General features: G+C 44.1%; 1 protein-coding gene across 2 annotated transcripts in view; it reads right to left on the bottom strand.

Moving 5' to 3' along the window:
* Positions 1-24845, bottom strand: part of faf1 (Fas (TNFRSF6) associated factor 1) — a 57094-nt gene that overhangs the window by 18952 nt on the left and 13297 nt on the right. For both annotated transcript variants that reach the window (XM_035521924.2, XM_035521925.2), the window contains exons 7-12: positions 16807-16912; positions 10438-10524; positions 4154-4249; positions 2957-3080; positions 2788-2851; positions 2218-2299 (exon numbers count right to left, since the gene is read on the bottom strand). In XM_035521924.2, the coding sequence (XP_035377817.2) occupies positions 2218-2299; positions 2788-2851; positions 2957-3080; positions 4154-4249; positions 10438-10524; positions 16807-16912 (559 nt within the window). The remainder of the gene's footprint in view (positions 1-2217; positions 2300-2787; positions 2852-2956; positions 3081-4153; positions 4250-10437; positions 10525-16806; positions 16913-24845) is intronic.

Raw genomic sequence — 24845 nt, 5'->3', positions numbered from 1 at the left:
TAAAGAAGCAGAACTAAATGTAGCCTCATCACCTCACTAGGAAAAATGACAATAACATGGGGCCAATAAGTTTTCACACGCAGCAATGGGGGCCGTACACAGACCCAGACCCTCCGCCCCCCATATGTTTCCTTTGACGGGCATCCATTTTGATGCCCAGTGCACTGAGTAGATGTTTGAATCATAGGACGTTTTTAATTACAGTCGACATGGAGAAGAGAGAGAAAGGGAGACAGACACGGGGGGGGGGGGGGGTGTGAAAAGCTCTGCAGCCTGTAGAAAAGCAAACAGTGGGAAATGAGGAGTTCATATTACTGCTCCCGCGTGACCTCAGGCCGCAGCATACAAACGCCCCCATCGATCGCTAGCGCAGATTGCACTTAAAGCGCCGCACTAAAACAGAAGTGATCGGCAAATGTCCTCCGCACTAAGCTGAAGACTGATAGCAGTTCAGTGGTTCATGCAGGTACACACAGAAACAGAATGAAGGGAAGGTCTCATCACATGGCAGCAAAGTGCAGAGTAAGAAAGAGAATGATGGGCTGTATGGCTCCTGAGCATGATAATACCTCAAAGTAATTTAGACTTCCCACCAATGATGAGAAAATTCTACAGCCCAAAATAAGGTGAAAGAGAACACTCTTATTGCCACATCTATCCAACCAACTGGAGATAACAGAGGAATTTCGTTCTTCACGTTCCCGTGCCATCATGGTTCAGGCGTGGTGCTGTCGTCTTTTAGCTCGGGCATGATGGAGGTGCTGGAGGATCCATGAATTTTGATGCGCGCCTTTGTGTGTGAGCTAGAGTGGGGTTACTGTGATTAGCTGGACGTTAAGGGGATTTGGGCGAGGGCCGGGCTGCCGATGGGTGGCCTGTCAGGAGGGCCTTAGCGTTGATCCCCGGGGCTGAGCTCAAGGGTCCTCCGGGTTTTCATTAAGGGCGGATTGGGAGCATCTCTGCCTCTCCAGCAACACTTCATCAAATGTAGTGTTTTACTTAGTGATTAGCTGGCCAGGCCTTTGAGAGGAGGATGAGGACACACACATGCACACAATATCTGTTTAATGAGCAATCGGAGGAGATGACATGCACTAAGACTTTGAACAGGCTCTTTAATCGCTGGGGGGTGGAATTTATTGCCAGTTCTTGGGAGAACGGGAGAGGACAGAGAAGAATGAGAGAAAAGGGAATTTAGGGATGACTGAGCAGCAGGTGAGTTGGGATGCTCATAGAGAAAGAAGCTGACAAGCTCCGGCTCTCATTCATGTCTGCACTGCAGAGCTGGAAATCATAGGAGATGGATCAGATCAGAGCGAGACAGAGAGTGGCAGGAAAAGACAGAGAATCACAAGGCGGTCCGACGCTCTGTTTTTTCCTGTTGGGTTCATTTTCATCGACACTGTGTTTCCTCGAGGAGAGCGGCGGCCATATTGCGTGCGCTTGGGCGAGGAGAGGAGATCAGCTGGGGAACAGGCGAAGAGCCAGTCGAGCCTCCCCCTCGTGCTCCGAAACCCCCCTAACATCTTGCTGCTTCCTCCCTGTCTAATAAAACTGTAATCCACACAAGCTGTCAGTTGATACAAGCCTCCTTCAGAGGCCGCGGCGGGAGAGGCAGCGCTGAGCCGCTATAAATAAAGCTTCAGCTGTTCAAAAGGGAAACGGGCAAGTTTTAATGGGGAATTATGCCGACGGGAGGGAGGTGCTGTCAATCAGGCTGTCAGGAATGTTTATACACCTTGGAAGGTTAGAAATCTCCATGAGCACGAGCAGCAAGAGGATTTTAGAAGAGCGTGAGATTAAGTACAGCTTTTTTCTTTTTTCTCCCTCAAACAAAGTTTGTGAAACACAGGACTTGAATCTGTCTCATTTTTCCTTCACCTTTTACCTGTCAGGTATTTGACAGGTATTCTTCATGGCACATCACTCCTACTCTTCTCCATACTGATCTTTTGGACAAAAACCGTTAGCTACACTGGTGGAAGAACAGTAGGATGACAATCTGGTGACATCAATGTAAAACGAAGTTAAACTTGAAGATTGTCACTAACCGATAAAAACTTTAGCTTGCCCACAAGCTAGCTCACAGCCTTGGAATATAAACTGCTTATTTAATGAGGTTAAATAAATATCACACTCTTTACTACCAAGCTTTAATAGAGACAGAATGCATTTCCTCATGCTGAAGTTCGAAAATGGGGCTGTGAGTATACTCACATCTCTGGCTTTGCCATAAAAGGCCTCTTGAGATGCAGCCTCCAGGGACCCGATGTAGAAGACCGGATGGCAATCTCCATATCTAACCACAAACAGTGTCAAAAAACAACATAAAAATGTTTACTCAGTGCAGTTTAATAAATAAGAACACTCGATCATAAAGAGACTTGATTTTGCCTTTATGCCACCTCCATTTTGCATTTTTGGTTGTTACTGGTTATTCAACTTCTTACAGTTTTCATGTCTTATGTTCACTGATCATTTTAACATGGTACTTCAAGTCAAGTGTCCATCTGAAATTCCCAACTGTTAAAGAGAATTTTACAAAAGTTAAAAAAAAAGTCAAAAATGTTAATTCTGTATAACAGTTGTACAAAACAGAACTTTACAAATTCAAGTGCCTGCCAACAAAACACACTCTTCGAATTCTGCATGCAAAATATTCAATGTTCATTTGCCTGCAGTTATTACCAGCAGTATGGGCATAATGCAGCAAGTGACCTGAACCTGATAGACACTAAACAGGAGGGGAATAAAATGCCCAAAAGACCAAGTCTTCTCGTGGCCCACCTTGATGAGAACTCAGCAGTGAAGTGCAGCAAGGCGTCACCCTCATTCTCACTGTTCTCTGGCACTGAGGAGAGTAAAAACACGAGGGCAAGTTCTCTCGCACTGAAACTGGACGAGCCAAAACCACGGCCAGGAACTCAGCAGGAGAAGGGCATTTTTTACAACTTACTCATTGGCGACTTTCGACAGCTCGAGCTTCCCATGCCAAAGATTTCACACTCATCTACACCAAACTCGGACGCGTCCTCAAAGTCATCTCCTTCACTGTCGCTGACCATGTGGACATCTGTGCACTGCCATAAATACAGCCAGAGGTTTTTAAATTAGTTTTTTTTAGGTAATAAATAGCGTTTCTCTTACATCACTGGGGCTCAGACAATTTATGCTTTTAATTTTGATGCCTTAATATACTTGACTGGACTAGAAAGGGTAGCTAGGAACCTGAGAGGGAAAAAGTTATAATTATAATCCACTGCCATCCATTCATCAGATTCACAGAGGAGAAGGGAAAAAAAAAAAAAAAAAAAAATTCCCAGCCTTCGGAAATGTACGGAGCTAGGGAATTACAGTGTGAACACAAAGCAACCCGACTGTGACTACGTGGGGTGTGTTACATCGCCCATACTTGCAGTAAACACACTCATTCCAACTCTCAGTGCTGGTCCAGTTTACAGCACAACTGAGCAATTCATGTCCAGGCCCAAAAGACTGTGGGAGGCCCCTTGTCACTGACAAATTTAGAATTTCTTCTAACCTTTTCTTGCTAGAGTGCACATGTGGTAATGAACACAAAGAGACTAGGAATGACAGTAGCATCAACATGCCAGAAATACACAGCTGCTTTGGGTGACACCTAAAACTTTTTTTTTTTTTTTTTTTGGCTGGCTATTCAGGAATGATAAATTAATTCTAAAAATGAAGCCAGGCCAATAATGTCTGAAAAATTTTAAAAAGGAGTAATGTGAATGCACAGCCTCTGCTGCCCGTGCTTCGTTCCAAATTTCCACTCGGAGTTAGAAATTATCATCCACTAACAGTGTCAAAATTGAAAGCAGATAATGTATTAAAACACAGAACTTTCATAACTATTCATTATTGCATGTGATGTCATTTATTCGTATGTGGAATCTAGCAACCAAGCAAATTAACATACACAAAATGATGTACTCAGCTACTCTACAAATATCTTTAATAACTAACTAACTAAATAAATAAATAAATACATTTGACATACAACACATTTGACAAATGGGTTTACGCATAAAATAGTAAGCTAACAAACATGGCTTAAAAAAAAACAAAACAAAAAAAAACAACCCCAGGGGTGTCGAGTATGTTAATGAGTGTGTGACGTGTCATCCTATACCTCCTCAGTGGGCTCCAGAGCACTGGCTGGGGAGGATCTTCTGCACACGCTCAGGCGATGGCACGGGTAGGTGATCCCACAGGAGGCCAACGTCATCTGCACACCAACAGCAGCACAGGCGTCAGACGCACAGCTCCACGGAGTGACGCGGCCACTGCCGCAGCCAGGCTGGGAATGCCGGGCTGGGGGTCACCCAAGTGTTGGATGACGCGAGGTTTGGTTTCTGGCACGGCACCACTAACACTAGGTTAAAATAAAGGCGCTTGTATATGATTCTGAGGCGCATGTATTTGACATGCCAGATACAGATTAAACCCCAACATGAATTAGAATCATTCTCAAAGTCAGAAGCTGAAGTGGAGTGATGAGTGCTAATGATTTTAAAAAGCAATCTCTCCCCAAGCCAGCATGCTCGCAGCACCTCCACGCTGCTCAGGTGGGGGAGGGTTGGGTGGAGGTCTGGATGTCTCATTAACTCCCCATCTGCAATGAAAATGTCAGCAGGCCTGCACACGACAGGGACTCATTAAGGCCCGCCGACCCCTCGCACCTCCCTGCCGGCGTGGAGCAGAGTGCATCAGCTTTATCAACACTTACCTGACATTAGCATTTAGTGCTTTCGCCGAGCCTCACCTGCCGCTGCTGTTCTGCTGGATGCTCCCGCCCAGCCCCGCGTCAGTTTACTCAAGACGTACTCAGCCATGTCTTCTTATTACAGAGCCGATAATTAAACCCTAAGCTCAGCTCTAATGTAGCTCGTAAGACCCGTCATAAGACCCGTCAATACCACAAACCTGCATCATCCACATGGCCCACGAACTAGGTAACAAAAGGTCAGTGTCTAGAAGCTTATCTAGGCAACAGCTAGCCTGCAGGCTGATAAGACAGTGGGGGGGGTGGGGGGTGATCAGATCAGGCCTATTGGTGTAAATGAGAAGGGCAGGAGAGCAGATGTCATGGGGTCACAGTGTGTGCTACTGTCAGGCATGGGAGCCAGCAGGGCACTTGCGAATCGGAATGTAATTGAGTTCTGAAGGATGAAAAATTCTGATGGGTTTGTACTCAAAATCTCACACATAGATTTACCTTTGAGGAGCAAAAAAATCTAACAGATATATGAGCTACTTGGAAAGAAAAGTAAGGCAGTTATGAGACGTCAAAGCAATGCTGCAAACTGAGTAATGTTGCAAACAGACTTGCAGATGGAAATATTGCTTCCTCTCCATCGTTCCTCCAAGTAGAATGATACTGCCGGAATGTCAATTAAATCTGAAATTTAAAAGTTGAATGAAATAGAAAACCTAACCAAAACAAACCGAAATGAGGCAACAACAAATTTTCCATAGTCATTCCATTCAATGGACAACCACATAATGCAGTGAAGAAAAAGTGAAGTAAGCATTTGGGAAAGCAAAGCTACATCACATGAGCTTGGGCCCTAGCCCACACAGATGACAGATTGTGTTTCTTGTCTTTCAGGACATAAAACAAGTTTACTGTACAAAAAGGCCCGAGAAAGAGCAATGGTCTAGGTGGTTAAAGCAGACGGGAACACCTGGGGAGAAAACACTTAACTGGATTGCCTTATTGTCCAAACATCTGACCTTTTCTACAGGAATCTCGAGTGCTTAGACCAGTGTAACTCTGGATAACCTGGAATCACATTTCACACCATCTGAAAGACTGTTACCAAACACTAAAAAAGGACAGTTAAAAGCATACAACTACCAACGAAAGAGGAAACAAATTATGTTGTGGCTGACGTCAGGCAATGGTGTGGTTTGTACAGAGCTGGGTGAGCGTTCAGGAGAGAGATTTTTGCAGTGCTGCAAATGGATGTCTGATTCCATCATCCCTCTCCTCCCCAGGCAATCAAACGTGGAGTGCTGGCTCAGGCTTCTCAACAGTGGGATCTCCCTATTGCCCTCATAAGAGTTTGAATCAAGTTTCATCACTCCACCATACAATAGGGATTTGGAGACAGGGGCAGAGGAAGCTGGCTATATAGGAAGCAGAACATATGAAGGAGTGCCCCCCCCCCTCCTCCCCTCTTCCTCACCACGTTGCGAGACGAGCACTGCTGGCTGCTTGGGTGCCGAAGAGCCGCAGGCTACAGGGGAGGGGTCACTCCACGACCCCCAACCAACACCCCCCCCACCCCAAGCCCTTTCCCCCACAACCCCCTGCTCCAACGCTGCACAATGAAGCAGCCCTTCTCCTTTAGGATCCTCTTAATTACCACTCGCTTCAAAGGGCCTTGCAGTGGTGAGCATGCAGAGGAAGATTCCTCTTTCTCTCTCCAAACAAAATCTTGCACACTGCCCAATTCTTTTACTTTTCGCCCCCTTGTGCTTCTCCATTCTTCACTCTGAGTCTCTCTCCGGCAGCGAGGGTGAGATAACTGCTGCAGACAGCTGCACTGTCTGCTGTTGAGCACCGGCAAAACACCTCTTTCACAGAGTACCACAACAGACTGCAGAGAGAGAGGCTGAAGAGAAGAAAAGAAAGGACAAAGTCCCGCCCTAAACACCTGTTGGGGCCTTGCAGGTTATTGGCAGTGTGTCAACCTATGGTTTTAGCAGTGGGCTAGTCTACTTCTTCTAAGCCCTGGGGCAAGAATAGGGTCTTTTCTCTCTAAACTAGTATTATGTATTATTAATTCATATAGACTGATAATGATACTTCACATATACTATACTGATAAAAATCTAAATATTGAAAATGTGCTTTCCATGTGAAGAGCGTCACAGCTTTGAGCTCATAAGGGCTGAAAGGCGAACAGCAGGGGAAAGTGTGCAGCAATGACACCATTACACTGGACAGGACATGTAGAGCGCACCTAAAGTCAGACGGTGGGGGCCGAGAGAAAGCGACATGCGGCGGGCTGGTGGTTTGGTAGTGCGTGGAGGTGTGCGCGTATATCTCCCTGCAGACAGCAATCTCACCAAGGGCTCTGGGTGGCTTAGCTCTGAGCCCTGTCGCTACGGCAACCAGCAGGCCCAATAAGCCTCCTCCTCGAGTCGACAAGGTGAAGAGCCCATAAGAGGCGAGGGGCACACAGCTCCTCAGAGAGCAGGCGCAGTAATACATTAGCAAACACCATGAAACACTGGATAAATGTCAGCAATTATGGGGGAAAGGACTCTAATAAGGACGTTTCTGCAGCTGTCAATCATTTCCACAGGTGTTTAGTAAGGCTGCCGGTCAGAAGTGACAAGCAGTGGGGAGAGAGTTGGGCTGAGGTGTGAGCTCCGAGACAGAACACCGAGAGAGAGAAAGAAGAGAGAGGAAACAAGCGGGAGAGTCTTTATTGACAATATTCTGTGTTGATAGTAACAGTTAAGTAATTTTTTTTCTTTTCCCTACAATCTGAGTAAAAGGCCAAAACACCCGTTTTTGTGCTCTCTTGTTTCTTTTTTAAATCACACCCCCCCCCCCTTGCACCTCACACGAAACGATCCAGCAAGTGCACTTAGCTACGAAGAAGCATGAAAACACAGGTAGCAGACAGAGGCTGCCTGTAATGTGAGCTGTAACAGGCCTCCTGCTGCCTTGTCCCTTCCGACACTATCCCACATTCACCCAAACACACACAGAGCAAAGACAATCTAGAGGAAGTAAAACAGACTACAGTTTGGACACCTTTTGTGGAACAGAGTATTTTAAAAATGCTTACTGACAAATGCAGGTAAAAAGCATCAATGTAGTGACTGCACTTTTTATAAAGGTTATTAACGCCATATAGAAACAGTTTATGAACTTTAATAACCAATAGATCATAAATCGAAAGGTTCAATAACAGTAGATCAAGGGCACAAAATAAACATACAGAATCATCCCCTTTACTGTGTCAGGCAGAAATGCAGTGGGAAGGGGTTATGGGCTACCTATGGGCTACAGGAAGAGCCTGACGGAAGTTAGGAGAAGCAGCGGTGTGGCTAGAGTGAACCATTGAGCCATCTGACCGAACACTTCTGTTCGAGATGTGTAGGTAGTCAGAGATGGCACCGATCCAACAGCACATATTGGAATACGCTCAATATCAGTAAAAACTGCTGGATTGGATGTTGGGAGAAATATTTTTAATGAAACCAATCCAATGTCATCACAAACCCAACCTGAAAATAGCACAGCAGTGCTTTGCAGCAGCACACAGCAGGTCCTGTGATAATAGCAAGCTTAGACGGAACAGTTTATACACTGCTGCAGAGTTTTTCTTCACATTAACAATTAAAACTATTAGTCAACTGCAATGTACTTGCACATGTGTGATGAGTTGCATCGCCAACATGTAGTTTTGATAACCCCGTGTGATTGTTACATGTGACAATCTTTCAAGAAGGCAGTTTAAGGTTTATAAAAAACATTTAAAGCAGTATATTGGCTCACTAGTTTCCTGGAGGCCCAGAAGGGCCACATTGTATTGCCTACTGTGATGAGCAGTGTGATAACTGCATTTTATAAGCAAAAAAAAATTTGAACATAAATTTACAGAATGTGCAATGCTCAAAAGCTTGAATGATGTTTAAAAAAAATGTACTTGTTTTAAAATTATCGAGTTGCAACTGTTTTAGATATGGGGCAAAAATTACTTTAAAAGTGACATAACTGTCTAAACAACCAAAATAATTCAGTCGTCTCCATCTGTGTACACCGTTTCTAATTAGCAGCAGAACATCTTAAGAGAAAGAAAGAAAAGTAATTAAATAAAGAATATTCTCACCCACTACTAGGAAGACCAGTTCTCAGCTACTGAAATCTAAACTGACTACTGATAAGTTTTTCCATTTGTCTCCTATATGAGAGCAAATAAAAAGTAGAATGAGAGAGCGTGCGAGTAAGAGTAAGGGGTAATGAAGAAAAGGCACAGCAGCCAGTCTTTCAGATTCCTAGTAAATGTATTTCTAAGCCCTGGCTGTCCTGTGCATTGGTACAAATCCTAGGAGATGAGACAGAATTAATGAGATGCGCATAGAAACAGGTCGAATTCCACACTGAGGCTTTTTGCTGTGATGTTCAGCCATCTATTGCACAGTGCTGGGTCATTATTAAGGGCCAGTGTTTTTAATATCCCCTCCAAGCAAGCTTGGGCAAGGTAAGCGATCTACGTGGCCGAGGGCAAGCCTGCCACAAACAAGTACTTGCCAAACAGAGCAGGAATTAACGATTTAATGTGGCCTAAAGAGCGTTCATGAGTGGCAGGTCGTTCCACTCAACCATGCTTGTGGCTTCAGGTCGCAAGCGAGCACACTTCAACTCCTAAAGTGGCCAGGTTTGAAGTGGGCAGCGTCTGTGGTGAGAGGGTGTAGACTGAATGACCTCATTTGTGTTGTGCTTTTTGCAAAGAGACAACCTCTCCACTCACCCTTGAACAATACACATGTTAAATGAATCAGGCCAGGCACATTGGACAGACAAAAAAAACCACAGATATAGAGCATTCATTGTGAAGGTGGCTAGCAATAAATCAAATACAAAACAAAGCACTCAAGATGGTCCATTCTTTGTCATGATTCTCTAAACTTAAAAGCAGCTTGAATGCTTTGGTTATAACCTTTGATAAAAGTAAAACAGTCTCAACAGCCTCACTTAACAAAATTACATAGGAAACACTTGCTTATTGTGTTTGGTTTTGCAGGTTATCTAGAATTCAGCTAAAACAATTGATCCAGAAAAACAAATTTGTTCATCATCAGGTAGGGGTAGTTGCTTTTTAATCTAAAATCTGGCAAGAGACCCGCCACATAAGGAAGCTTGGTAAATATGTTTCAAAACACAACCTACTACTATTTTTCCTATTACTATTACAAAAGGGAATTCTACACTTAACAGGTCAAAGGCATAATGACAATTTGTACAACTAACAGGGAAAATTTCCCATGGTGTTATATGGTTGATTACCATGGAAGGGTATTAAGACTTTGGGGGTTCTTCAGAGGTTAGTGTTTGGGCCTCTTCTGATCAGTGTGACTGCATAAAAGTGAAAGGCAGGCAGTAGTGCCCGGGGGTGGGAAAGGTCAGTGACACTCCACTACATGAGCTTAAATGTCCACATCTCGGGGACAACAGAGGGGAGTAGCTCCGTGACATCTTAATTAGTCTCAGCAGTTCTGATAGGGAGATGCTCAAAGCATAACCAAGAGTCCAGAAATACCAAAGTAAATAGGCATTATGTATCGATGTGTGTTTTGAAGCAACATTTTTATCCAAAAAAGTGATCTTTCAACTTTATTCACATGAAGGCTCACCATGCATTAAAAACAGGATGAGAAGGAAAAACTTACTGAGTCATCTGAGGCCGAGGCAGGCCAGCCTTCCCACTGTTGATGCCTCACTGGGATGTTCGTCAAGTCTGAGATGTTCCTCTTAACCTGAGGTAATAAATAAATAAATGAACAGAAATAAGAATGCCACAGAGAACAGCACATCAGCCACATCAACTGTGGACACGTCTATATTCTGTAACCTACCTATTTAAGAGGTCTCAGCAAAATGTTTGCATAAATAAAATCTCTCACTTAGCTAAGCAAGGCATTCATATTATGGAGTGTGTGTGTCTGCATCATAGAGGAGACAGGCAGCGGCTTGAAAGAGACTGGGATGGAAGGGGAGAGGGAGACATTCCGCGGATACCTCCCGTAATGCCCAATGCCAACAATGCTTCACTCCGAACGAGACAGTATTTCTCTTTGGCGTTTTAGCCGCCTGCGTGTCCGCAGATGATAACATTGCGTGCTTTCAAGCAGTTCACACCAGCCCTTGCCCCAGTGCCACTGTTGATTTAAAATCCAACGCCAGGCTGATGAGCGCAGCGTGAGGGTGATCAAAGCGGGTGCCAGACGGAGCACCTTAGCCCCTCAGAACACGCCGCACCCTGCGGCGCTAGATACAGAAGCAGATCAAACTGGCCTTTGTGCAGGAAAGTCCTCCCTGCTGTACAGCCAAATCCCACAGAGAGCCAACAGAGTGGACGTGGACCCGCAGCCAGACCAAGGCCTTGCGCCCGTGGAGGCGGAAACTATGGCCACATGAAGGCTGCAAAAAACAAAGGAGAGGAGCCAGAAAGTGAGGTGCTGGTGCTGAGAGGAAAACGGTGGATCCCTCGATCAGGGTTTACATGCCCAAGGTTAACCTAAACATATGCTTTTTAGGAACATAGCCTTTCATGCATTACATCGTTTTCACCAGCACAGCACCAACCTTTCGTTGCCTTCCATTCTCCACAATGTAAAGCGTGCATGCACAAAGGCAACGTCTCGAGTGCTTTGGTCAGATATATACATAAGCCAGGGGAAAGGGACTCTCATATTCAGCACACCATCTCGAGTCGAGGACTGCCCCGATACACACGCTCAAACATCCACCAGTCCACAAACTCGGCTGCGCGCTGCATTTTATGAAATGCGCAGGGGTCAGCCGGGTTGGCCAGTGTTATTACAGAGTGTAATATCTGTGTTTGACCAGAGGGCTACAGGGATTTGGCGGCCCAGGCCTGACCGGCAGGCTGCCGCAAACACCCTCGCTTGTCTGTAATGAAGCGTTTGGGGTCAAAGGGCATCACAGCCCAGGAGAAAGAAGAAACTAATGCCAACCCAGAGGTCCTGTCAGTGGCGCTCAGCCGCTCCAGAGTGCCGGTCCTCTGTGGGGCTCTGGCATTTCACCACTCACTTCCCCAGGCCTCTTGTTATGAGCACCAGCCTACTGTCAATATTGCCAAACTTTCCCTACCTCTTGACGAGGGCTTTCTATCATGATTCAGATCCAGATAAAAGCTCTTTATTAGGTGTTCGATTTTGACTGGGGATTTCAACGTTGACGCAGGTGTGCTGGGTTCCGGAGAGGCACTGAAAAATGGACCTGAGAGAGATGGCGATGGGTTAGTGAGGAAGCAGCGGAGATGCTGCCTGACTGACGAGCCTGAGAGAGCAGAGGCAGAAAGCTCTCCAAGGCTAGTACTAGTTATAAAGTGAAAGCCATTTGTTCAGCACCGCAACAGCGGCACCATTAGCTATTCATGAGCCAGGAACCGCGGCTGTTTCCCCAGTCCAGCTCCCTCAATCTAAACATACTCATTACCAAACTAGATGAGGGAAAAAAAAATTTCTATATTAAATATAAACAGGGAAGGATAAACAAACAAATCCACAGGAGGACTATTTATTTATCACTGGTTCTTGAATTAAAAGAGAGAGTTACGAGATATTCTGAGCAGATGATATTTGTATTGTGTTGAAGCATTCTTCTGCAGGGCACAATGACGTTTGATTAAACCATAACAAAAAGACTCAGTGCTATTAAATTTAAGCTCTCATGACATTTCATTTTAAATGTCATAACAGACTCTTCAGCACTGAAAGCAAAACTGCGGTAGAGCGGGAAGAGAGGAAAAAATGGAAACGGCTGACAATCTCACAAAATACTGTGTGATCTCCTGAATGAAGACATTTCAGCTGCCATCAAAAAACCCCTTCACAATGTGCGCAGCTGACACCAGGGATTAGGGCTCACATTTTACGCTCATGTACATTCCTCATCTTATAATAAATAAATAAATAAATAAATAAATAAATAAAAAACCTGAGAGGGGTATAAAAACTCTGTCCCATCAAACAGATTTATCAACTTTTAGGGTATATACAGATATTTTGAGATTAGCTTCTCAGATGGTCTTGATAATACAGTGTGATATGAACACACAGACACTTCACTCAAACGCAGTAGCCCGTTGTCTTTTGCTGCCCCCTTACTGACAAAACCAAAACTGCATTGTTTGGAAAATTTTATATAAACAGATCTTTTTTTTTTTTTAACTTTATAAAGAAAAGAAGTGGAACAGTTAAGTCCCATAAGAACTTGGCACACATATAAAGAATCTCTTTGCATATATCCAAACAGAGAGAACAATGGTAAGATGCAAATGTCTGCACTTACTCACTGTTGTAAATATTAAAATTTGTAAGCACTAAATTACAGCAAATTCAGAATATAGCAACATCAGCAGTGTCATAGTCCCAGATGATCATTTTTGAGCGAGTATACATTATACTGACACAGGTAATTAATACAATACTCATAGGCAGGCAAATAAGTGCGTGAGAGCCCACGTATGTACACGTGCATGCGTTCACACACACACACACACACACACACACACACACACACACAAACAAAATGTGCTTGCGTGCTTGCGTGCATGCGCGCGCGCACACACACACACACACACACACACACACACACACACACACACACACACACACACACACACACACACACACACACATTAATGATCCAATCTCTCTAAATGCCAAGTACTGGTAATCCCTGGTTGGAGAGGAATCAAAGAGAAGAAAAGGTTGCCGTTAAACAGTCACAAGCTCTTCAGTACCAGATGCCTTTCATTCACACTCTTTTACTCTCCATCTTTCTTTTCTTCCTCTTCGCTCGTCCCTCCAGCTGCGCGGAGAAAAACAGCGGCGGCGGAGAGAAATCCCTGGGACAGCTCGTCTGGTCACGGACCGGGCGGCCCTATCGGCCGGCCCCATTCGAGCCACCACTTTCCTGGCAAACATTTGCTCTGAGGCTTAGCCCGGACCGGCACTCAGGGTTTGGGAATGCCAATCAGAGGGAGAGCGAGAGGGAGAGAGAGAGAGCGCGAGAGGGAGAGAGAGAGAGAGAGAGAGAGAGAGAGAGAGAGAGAGAGAGAGAGAGAGAGAGAGAGAGAGAGAGAGAGAGAGAGAGCACGGCCCGGGGCCCAGCACATAGGAAGGATAAGGGTGCATTCCCTGGGAGCCTTTGGCAAAGACAAACAACAGGACACTCGGAGGCTCCCTTTCCCGCTCCCGCTCGCCTCCATTGATATGCACAAGCAGAAAAGCATCGGCTGGCCCTCGGCAAAGACAAAAGGCCGGCAGAGGGGGAAAAGATGGCTCGCCGAGGCCTCCATATGTGTCGCCACTGTGGTGAATAGGCGAGAGGGCAGAGCTGGGACTCAGAGTGCTGCGTGTTGCTGTTTTGTTGCTTTTTCACACAGCCTTTCTGGGCAGTTTTTAGGCCATGACTATTTATTATTAAAAAAAACACACACACACACACACACACACACACACACACACAGACACCACAACATTCAGCCCCTCTTATGTAACTTTTTCACATCACCGAAACGTTTAAGGGGAACACTGACTCCCTGTGGAGCTTTTCATTCCCAGTCTTTATTTATTTTGTCCTATTTTGGCTAAAATTAAAAAAAAAAGCAAAAAAAGCTCAGACAGAATTGGTAATAATAATAAAAAAATAAAAAACAAAAAACAAAAACAAAAACAACAACAAAAACAACAATTGATAACAGATAACTTGATCAACACACAAATTTCTATGAAGTTGTTTTACCATTAATCCGCAAAGTAGTGCTCATTTTGTAAATGTTTACTGAATTCATGGCTGTTTAAAAATGTCCAGATGCATGGCAAATATAGCCCTAGCACAAGAAAATTCTCTCCATCTCCCCTCTCTCCCTGTTTGGGGTGAAAAACCCCGGAATGCCTGAGGACTGTGGAGCGGGAGGCCATGGCGGCCTGTTTGATTAGGCTTTGTCCTGCGCCCTGGCTCCCCTACCAAGCCAGCGGGGCCTGGTCCTCCTCTCCCCCATCTCCCCCCCGGGCCCGAGTCCTCCCGGCACACCGCCTTACCCGGTCATCGTAATCCAGGCAGAAACACTTAAGGATCACAGTGGGTGCTCATCAAAACCATCTGTTGGGGGAAGGGGGAGTGCTCGTCGCTCGCACTTTAATCTCTCCAATTAGCACCATTACAAACCTGTCAAGTAGTCTGATTACTGTAATGGTGAGCGGTGGCATCGAGGAGGCGACGCTCCGAGCAGGAGACGCTGGGAGCAGGGAGGGCTGGCGACGAGACTACTGCTAGCGCAGCACACTGCCACAGGCCTTCCCTACAGGGACTAATGGCCAATACAGCAAATATGGGCTGAATATATGCCGACTAAAAAGTGACACCAGTTGAGGTATGCCTTAATCTTTCACATCACTAACGGAGTCGCCATATGGCTCATAAATGTATCTTTAATTCTTATTACAATAAAAGGTTCGGAGGTGAGGTTTAGGAAACGTTGCCTATGGCCATTCAAATACCAAGAAATATATTAATAGCATTACTACTTTTATTACATTATGTGAACACAACGAAAAATAAAATCCGACAATTACAAAATCAGTAGTACTAGCTAATGGAGTTATCTTTATTTTAAGAGGTAGTTCCTCAGAGAGCATGAAATTGGTTTAGATGAAAACGGTTGTGTAGCTTTTAAATGTCAATCCACTTCAGTGTGAAATTATATACTTTTTGAGCATCATAGCCCCACCCTGACTAGAGGAACCATTTGTCTACTGGAATTAAACACATTTCAGAAGCCTATTTAAGAAAAAAAGTCAATTAAAAAGTTAACTAATTTTTTAAAATCGACAAATCCATTAAACAGCAAATCAAAATCTGGCCTAACAGACAACAATGCTTCCCAGCCTCCACAAAATATTCCCACCATAATATTAACTCTACCTTTACATCTGGCTATGGAAATCCCAGACTCCTCAAACGAACTTTAAGACGACAAAAAACACATCGGGGATGTGGGGTTTGTGGGCGGTGGTACTGTGCAGCCCAGTACGAGTCTCCCTGCACAAGAAGAAGCTGAAGCAGGCCATCAATGCCAAGCATGTTCCACTTGATGCTGAGCATGCTACCTGCTGGGAATTATTCATTCATGCAGGCCCTGGCGAAGTACTGCGCGTGGGTTACCCGGGGCCGGCCGGGGAGAATGCGGGGGAACCGGGGGTGGGGTCACGCGCTTGGAACCGGGGTGCCTGGGTTTTGCGCCCAGCGTGCAGCCAACTTTAAAACACGGTGCTGCAGTCTGTTAAATGGAGAGCTATAAAAGGAGAAGGCTCCATTCAGGTCCTGGGGGAGAGGGTAGGGAGTTGATTAGCTTTTTGGGGGGGGGTTATGGTGTTAACCCTCCTCCTTCTCTAAGTAGCAGCTCTGGCAATAGCGGCCACAGTGATGAGTGAAAGGCAAACAGAGAGCCGGAGTGCTCCAACATATTGATGAATATTTCATCTGCTCCCAAATCCACTGTTTAATTTCGCCACCGAGAAATTAAGCGCCTCCCTCGCAGACTCCGCTCCACAAACACAGACCCCCAAATGTCTCTTCCATGCTGCGCCAATCTGCCCTGTGAGCAAACGGCTTTGGGCCGTTTAGGCCTGACCGACCATGGCTGTGTGGACAGCTAAAACCAGACTGGAGAGAAAGCATGACCAGGAAAGAATTTGTTCAGTCTTGACCACATGGCAGGCAGACATATTGTTCATCGCTGCTCCTTAAGCCAATATGGGATAGGGTGGCGACATTGTGCAAATGAGGAGTTTCCACTCGTTCAGCTTCGGATCCTTTTATTATTAAAATTCTAACCCAGAGCTTTTACTATTTTATTAGTTAAAGACCATCCCAACAGACACTATATGCTTCTATTCATGTGCAAAAGCCCAACAGGGTGAATAAATGGAAGAGAGACATTTATATAAAGAAACCCACGCTGACATGTGAACAGAAAGACAGGAAGCTGTGTGACGCTGCCTCACCTCCTGGACGGTTCTGCTGCCGGGGAAGTTTAGGCTGTACTCTCTCTGTGCCTCCCGGTGAGTGATGACCAGCAGGTAGTTCTGATTTAATGACTCTTGCTGGAGGCTGCTCAACAGAGGGAACAATAAGAGAAAAGCGAGAGTGGGTTAGAGTCAAGCGGTGGACGAGTCGGGGCTCGCATGCGCTCTTCTCCCTGCCGTGAGGAGAGCTTCTCTCCATCTCCCCAGGGCCTGTAAGCTCAGACAAGCCCCAGGCCCCCCGCAGTTCTCCCCAACCTCACCACCGCAAACCACAGAAGCCTGTTGTCTTCCAGCCCAGGCCCAGCGGGGAGGGGGAGGAGCAGGGGCCACGACATGCCCCCGACACACCTCCAACACCCCACACCCCACCTCAAACTGGGCCATCTGGAGCTCCACGCTGTCCGATTGATCCGAGCTAAGAGGCCTAAACTCTTCCCAGAGCGGTAGAGGGCACGCGACTCTCCAGCACGTCCCCGTGAGCTGGGCCTCGGAATCACCAGGGACTGTCAGAGAGCTCCGGCGGCGGCCGTGCGAGAGCAGGGAGCCTGGCTAGCGGAAAGCAGCTGAGGTTAAGTAGCGGTTTGAGCAAACGCTCTGCTTGTGAGCGTGAATATGAATCAACAGCTTAGGGACGAGGCTGCTGGCTAATCATGGTTCAAACGAAAGCGCAGAGGAAGAAGAAAGGCGGGAATTAACGTGTAGTGCACACATTAATTATGCAACCGCTGCCTTAATCTGAGGAGCTTTGAACAAGCTTATGTTAACAGAAGCCCACATTTACTGTAATGACAGCATATTTACATTGACTAAAACTGTGGAATCAATATGTAAATGTAATGTTTGTTGTAGCTAGGAGGGAAGATTGGAAATTGGCGCAGTTGGATGAGTGAATGCATATGTGATGGTGCAGAAACTGGGAAAGAAGGCTGAGACAGGGAGTTAAAAATGTGTGTTTAATCAAGGGTGGAGGCTCACTGTATGAAGTAAAAAAAATTTTTACATTTTAAAATGTGAAAGATGATTTGAAAAGGATGACTTCATCCACAGGATTCGCATCTTCAGAATTTTTTAGTAATAATATGTTAAAGGTTTGTTTCCAAAGGAAAATTAGAAATGATCCAAGTAAAAATGGAAAACACACACCAGAAATGTCAAAATTCATAGTTTGGTTTAAAAACTAAAAATAAATTTTTTTTAAAAAGTTGGGTTTTTTGGGTTTTTTTTTTTTTACATACTGTAATATAATATGCATCCTATTCCAGGCTATACATAATGTGCAAAATAAAGACAACAAATATTTATGCTACAAGTTTATTTACATTTAGTGAACTGAACACACACACACACACACACACACACACACACCCCATTCACACCACACGAGATGCCGGAAAGAAAATGTGACGATGTCAGAGAGCAGACAAACGACTGTGTAAATGAGGAGGAGTTCTGAGGAGATTGGTTTCATCTCACAGGCATAAGCCTTGTGCCTGCCTCAGGACCCCAGAGCACAGTACAGAAACCGACTTGATTAAAGTCCCTATGTCACATTTCCCAACACCCACCCCCACACCATGCCATCCGCGACTACATAACACATACACTGCCACTTGTTTCCTCCAGTTATTATTTTTGTTTACCACTGCAATGTTTCTCAGGCCACTGTACCTCAGAGGAGCTCAGACTCAAACGATGATATAAAGAACAATGGTGCCATGATTAATTTGTATTTGTGGAGGAGAAGAAAAACAAGTTCAAATTAAAAAGTTCAAATTAAAATAACCTTAAACAAACATCTTCTGGAGGCAACAGAAATGGAGGATTTATTTTAAATTATTCATCGGGCTGCATTATTTATGCTGGAGATTAACAGTTTGGATAAGTCTCCGTGATGTGAAATGAGAGCGAGCGAGCAGGAGTTAGCTTTGGTGAGTGTGTGTATTACACTTGGCTCATCACTGGATTTCTGTAACTACCTTGGACAGAGTCTCTCCTGAAAGCTCCACAGCCGGCGCTTTATTTACTTTCAAACAGAGGAGAGGAGCGAATGGGCTCAGAGATGTGGCGAATGTTTGATTAATCTGTTTGGTGAGGTGTGCGCTGCCGTAATTGCCTACAGTGGCTCTTATTTGTTAAGTATTGTCCCATTTTCACAGTCTGCTCCCAATTATAACAGCGAGACCCCATTCGTGAATCTGAGCTAAAAACTGTGAGCTGAAAGAGTAACACCGACGCACTCACCTTCAGCACATGCGAGTGAAGAACCCTTCCTACAACACAGAAGGCAAGGCAATGGAAAAAATGATCGCATTAGCCCATGTGTTCTACCGCGTCATAAAATGCCTTTCATATCGCGATTGCCATTGACCTTGTTTTCTAAGGCAAGGGTACGACTTGGAAAAGCGTTCCTTGACAGTGCAGAGGGCTGGCAAGAGCCGGGTTCAGCTTCAAGCCCCAGCTGCACCACCTGCTGTCCCAAGACCCTTAAGGACGCCACAGAGAGGAAAAGAAATTAGCACTCCTTTCCATAATTTTATACAGGAGTTCTCCTTTGTGTATTATAGTCTAGGCATCCAGCTAGGCCCATTTTATTTACCTGCATCTTAGTGGCGAAAGCAAAATAAATAAATGGTGTACAGAAAACGTACCACAAATAAATTTGTGGTTTTATTTTAAACAGATGTCGGACATCATATTCTACCTTTGATACTGTCATCCACCTCTATTTGGAAATAATTTTTACATTCTAATTGTTATTTTGGCACACAGTTAGCCTAGTCTTGCATGCAACGCTATCCTTGTTGAGTAGGCTAACTGCACTAGTGTAGTACTCTGATCCTGGGACTGCCATATGACGTACTGCACAACATGTACTGGATGCTTCCACCACTTTCTTGTCAGCAACTTCAGCAATGGTGCAAGGAGCACAGCAGAATACAATTAGTGCTCATTATTAAACACTTACTAAAGCTACTTTCTGGCCCCAGTCTGATCACTGCATAGCATCTTGAAAAAACAAATTTCCCTCAGACATGCCAGCATCCTGCTGGTATAGTTAAGTGGCTTTGTTCAGAGGATATTACATAAAGTTGATTTTCCAGGCCATATAAGCCAATAAATATATTACCGCTAATTCAACTGTTTAACAGGCCACTCAGGCTACCAAGCACAAACACAACGTAACTTCAAATGTGAATGGAGAATTGTAAAAACACAAAAGCTAGAAGAATTTGGTGGACAATAAGACGACTTTGTTTTTAGTTTAAGCATTAACAATGGTGGGCAGTGCAAAAATGTGTCAATTTTCAGCAACCACAAGGTGACTTCATAGATCCAGAGGCTACAGAAATGGAAATTCCTCTACATCTGTTTAATGAATGTTACATGTTTGCATTACACTACACTCGTTACATCAATGCCAAAGAAGAAAACATTGGGTTTTGTTTGTTATAAGTTACGTAATAGCAGGGGTAGGTTTGGTTTGTTTGGGTTTTTTCCTCCCTCCAACCCCAACTGAGGGCCTCTAGCAATTTGCTAGGGGAAACTCTGCTGATGTGCTTCAGTTTTTCCTTCAGCAGTTTAAAAAGATGCACGGACATATTTCAAATGCACTATAAGGAGCTGCTGATTTTAACCATCCTAACTTCTCAAAACACTGATTATAATTACACTGACTATGCTAACTAAACGTGGTCAAAGAAGATGAATAAACAGAGATAACAAAAACATCTGATATCACATTTTTGGCTTGTTTCTCCCCCCCCCCCCCCCCCCTCAAAAGTTCCTAAAAACTATTGAGGTTGTTTTCACTTGATAATTATGCCGATCACCATAAAGACTGAACTACCCAAGTTACTTAAGGCCAACTACTCATCAAAGCCAGAAGACAGCGAGTTATATGCAAAGTAAGACTTTCCCAAAGAGATTCTTCCAACTGAATTTGGCAACTTCAAGCCAATGCACTGTTCCATTCTGCACTCAGACAACCCGTTTTACTTCTGTCCTGCAGTTAATGAGCGTCACTGCCGAGCGTCACTCACCCATGTACCTGGGGCATGGCATCCCAGGCAAGTTTCCACCTGAGAGCCACAACACATGCTGCATCGATGTCCAGTTAGAGCCCACAGGCCCAGGAGGCACTGCACTGCCAAGCTCTTCCATGGCTGCAGAGCTACAACCCTGTCTCCATGTCTGGGTGTGACGGTTATTTATAAAGGCAGCCAACAGCTTGCCTGCTCACTCTGCTGGGGGTCTCCTCCTCACAGTACTGCGAGCTAACGCGGTTATCGGTGATGACAGGGTCACTGCGCACACCACTCCCCACACACCCAGCAACTCACCCTCACTCCACGAAAATAGCACCTGAGGAGATAATGAAGCAGTGACGCAGGAGATGTGCAAGGCTGTGGTCACTGAAAAGGAATGTCATTTACAGGCAGACTGCTGCAGGACGCCGGTGTTACGATCCCACACAACTGCCTAAGAAAACAACAGCACAAGCCATCTGCCTAACTCTGCCAATTATCTCAATAGGCAAAAACATTCACAGCCTACAACTGTGTTTATACCGTAGTGAAAAGTTCAAATAAAAGATCAAATTTTTTAGACTGGTTAAGACAGTGACGCATGTACAACGCCTAACAGCGGAGGGTGAAAATGCAAAACGGCAAAGTGTTTGTGTTTTGGGAAGAGTGTGATTATCACAACATTAGGTTAGAGCCCATTATTAACTTTTCTTCTCATGTCTGTTCACACGTCGGAGTACAGTGTCCACACAAGTCGACAGAGACGCCAGTTTACACACAGCCACATGTCGTTACATCCCCAGCGGCTCCCGATGGGACTAACAACAGCTCTAATCAACACAGATAATTACACACACTCTCACGCACAAAATTCCGACCACCTCTTTACTTGCATTACTTTAAGAGTTGGTGATAACTTACTCTTTTGAGTTTAAGGACTGTAACTGTTTTAAGACAGCATACAAATGATTATTAAAATTAGGTCAACATGAGCAATATTATCAAGATATTAAAATTGGTGATATCAATTAGCAGTGATTAAAACATGTAAAATATCTACTGCCACAACACTTAGGAAATGATCCATCAGCCTGCATCAACATCCATGATTTATAGGAACTCTAAAGATAAAATAAAATACAAAAAAAATCCCAAAAATTGCATCTCAGTAAAATGATTATTAAATCATCATCATCATCATCATCATCATAACTTTAAATCATGATTGTAATAATACACAACACACACTCCCACCCTCTTTATTAGAAACATCTTGGGGCCCATCTGTTGCAATGCACAGTTTGTGTTTGAGTTTGAGTATTTTTGGGTAGTGGACTACTTGCAACCCAGCAGTGACAGTGATGTGTGAAAACCCCAGCAACACTGCTGTTCCTGATAACCCTGGACCACCATTGTAGGGGAGGGGCACACAGGGCTCGCACTGCAGGGGTGGGCACTGAAGAGGGGTTCATAAATGAAGGGAATAAAAAAAAAAATAAAAAAAAAAAGGGGGGGGGGGGAACTCACCCTGACTCTTGCAGGGGGCCCCAGAATTGTGTGCTATGATACTACCCTGGACCGGTTCAACACATGTCTGTGTTAATGACATATAGCCGTGTCATGATCATGACGTTTTAGCTCCTGATTTACTGTGGTGACAAACCTGGGAACGATGATGTCTTTTTTATTCAAATAGTACTCTTTTCACTATTGTGTGCATACACCAACCAATTAGACACTTAATAGTAGTCATGTAACTAAATGTAATGTAACAATTCTAACTGATTTTTAAAATATTTTTAAACAAACTCTGCATATGGCAGCATGAAGCAAACATTAGCATCACTTTCTTTTTTTTTTTCTTTCTTTCTTTTTTTTTTTTTTTAAAACAAGGCCAAAGTGCATAGTATGATCTCATTAGATCTTATCAGGTTAGGAAGTCTGTGGTGCTCTAGGATTTCTACACTAGGACTTGTTTTAAAAAAATGTCTGAATCTGTGTCGCTTTCCACATAAGAAACGGGGGCACAGGTTACTTAGTTTTAATGCTCAGATGAATTTTCTAAATCTTGCTTTAAAACGGTTGCGTAATACTACCTAAGGCAACGAAAAGTGTTTCAAACAAGTTTTAAACTTTACGATTTTTCTTCTCATTGAATCGGTAAAGTATGCGACAAATATGCGATACAACTGCTAAACAAACCACGCAGAAAAATATTACATAACAGATCGGATGTCCTGACGCACTACGCGTGGAAATGTGGATATGATGAATGTAAAAACTGGGCACAGCGTCCCCCTATAAGCTCAAGTAACTGCGATCAGATCGTCTTAAACACTAATGCTGCGTTCAGAAAGATAACGTGTGCTCCTGTGACGAGAAGATGAGTCAGTTGTGGGGTATCGTATGTAATGGATTACAGTGTGTACGTCTATTAAATTAGCGGGCCCCGAGGCTTTTAAAGGGCCGACCATCGTTTAAAAGCCCTTTATCCCACAGCTTTTGGGCGCAGCGTCGGGAAAAGTTCAACTTTCAGAAACGCATCAGTGACCGATTTTTTATTTTTATTTTTTTAAATTAGCCGACCAAAATCGGGAGGCGGTGGGAAAAGCGTTACGGGGTGCTGTCGGTTTTCCAGAGTGCCAGCTTGGTTAGAGAGGGAGTAGCACACGAAGAGCTACACAACCTGACATCAAAGAGCAGGTAGCCTATTAAAGCAAGCGGCCGCCTATCGACAGTTGTAAAGACCGCTGGTATTAGGCCATAGCTAGCTGGCCAAGGGGCTGAAAAAACAGGTCTCGGTTCATTCTTACGGTTCCAGTGTGCGTGAATCGATGGCGGCGCATTTCCTCGTTACTGTGCGTGTTTTATCTGCCTTTTGCAATACAGGTGATGAGAGACAGCTTTTGGAGACTTCATACTAATACTGAGCCCAATCTTGTGAATAGGACACAACGCCCGATTTATAACGCCGAACTTTGGTGTTACAGTTGCCTAGTTAATTTCCTTGAGCATATTCAAACAATTTCAAATTCGAATACATTCTATTTTTTCAAAGATATAAATAAATAAATAACATTTGCAAGTAAAAACTAAATTTCACTTCGGAGCCAATCTTAAAGCACCAATTCTCAGAAAGTTGGGGGGTTTTTTTTGTTTTTTGGGGGGTTTTTTTGCATCAAAACACTTATTACTATTACCAAAATGTACATAATAGGGCCATCTACACACCCAGCCCCTTGTGGAAGACCGGCTTTATCTACCCCAAAATTCAACCAACATCCACACGAAAAGGACAATTTACGATTAAATTACTACATACTGCAACGTAACAAGATTGGCTCATTTTTTTTTGTCGGGTCATGTGATAAGCGTAACTGATCAAAACACCTACAAAATGTATCTGAGATTGATCAAGAAGAGCACACAAAAACGATGTGATTTATTAGAATGAGAATTTGTTTGCATATTGACGCCAACTGCGATATCACAATAAATATCAACAGCACATTGTGCAGCCCTAATTTATAGATGCACTTATCCAAGAACAAACTTCATCTGGTTTCACAATAGAGATTAACACTCCATCAAAATGTGTTTAAAAAGACTGTCATAACGCCTTTTGCAGAAATAATCACCTGTATGTCCAGACGTACTGATCGGGTTTTTGCACGGACAGAAGCTGTGAGGCATATGTCAGCATGACAGCGACTTTAGGTTTATGATAATTGAGCTGATAATTACCGGGAAATGTCCCATTTAAAAAAGGCTTACATTTACTTGCATTTCATATATTATAATATGAGGACGTTCTCTCCAACTTATTTTATGAAACCAATAAGAATTTAGCTCATGCGCTACTTTGAACTAAATACAAAAAAACAAGATTAGCCACATGTTTAAGAGGATACCGTTCATACAGCAATCAAAATCAAACCCTCCGATGCATTCTATAAAAACCCCTGAGCACGCACTGCCACCTTGTGTTAGGAA

This window comes from Electrophorus electricus, chromosome 25, assembly GCF_041902795.1.
Source record: "Electrophorus electricus isolate QZ-2024a chromosome 25, ASM4190279v1, whole genome shotgun sequence".
Classification (NCBI taxonomy): Eukaryota; Metazoa; Chordata; class Actinopteri; order Gymnotiformes; family Gymnotidae; genus Electrophorus; species Electrophorus electricus.
Note: the sequence above shows the minus strand (reverse complement) of the source record. Positions and strands in the feature narration are given on the sequence as shown.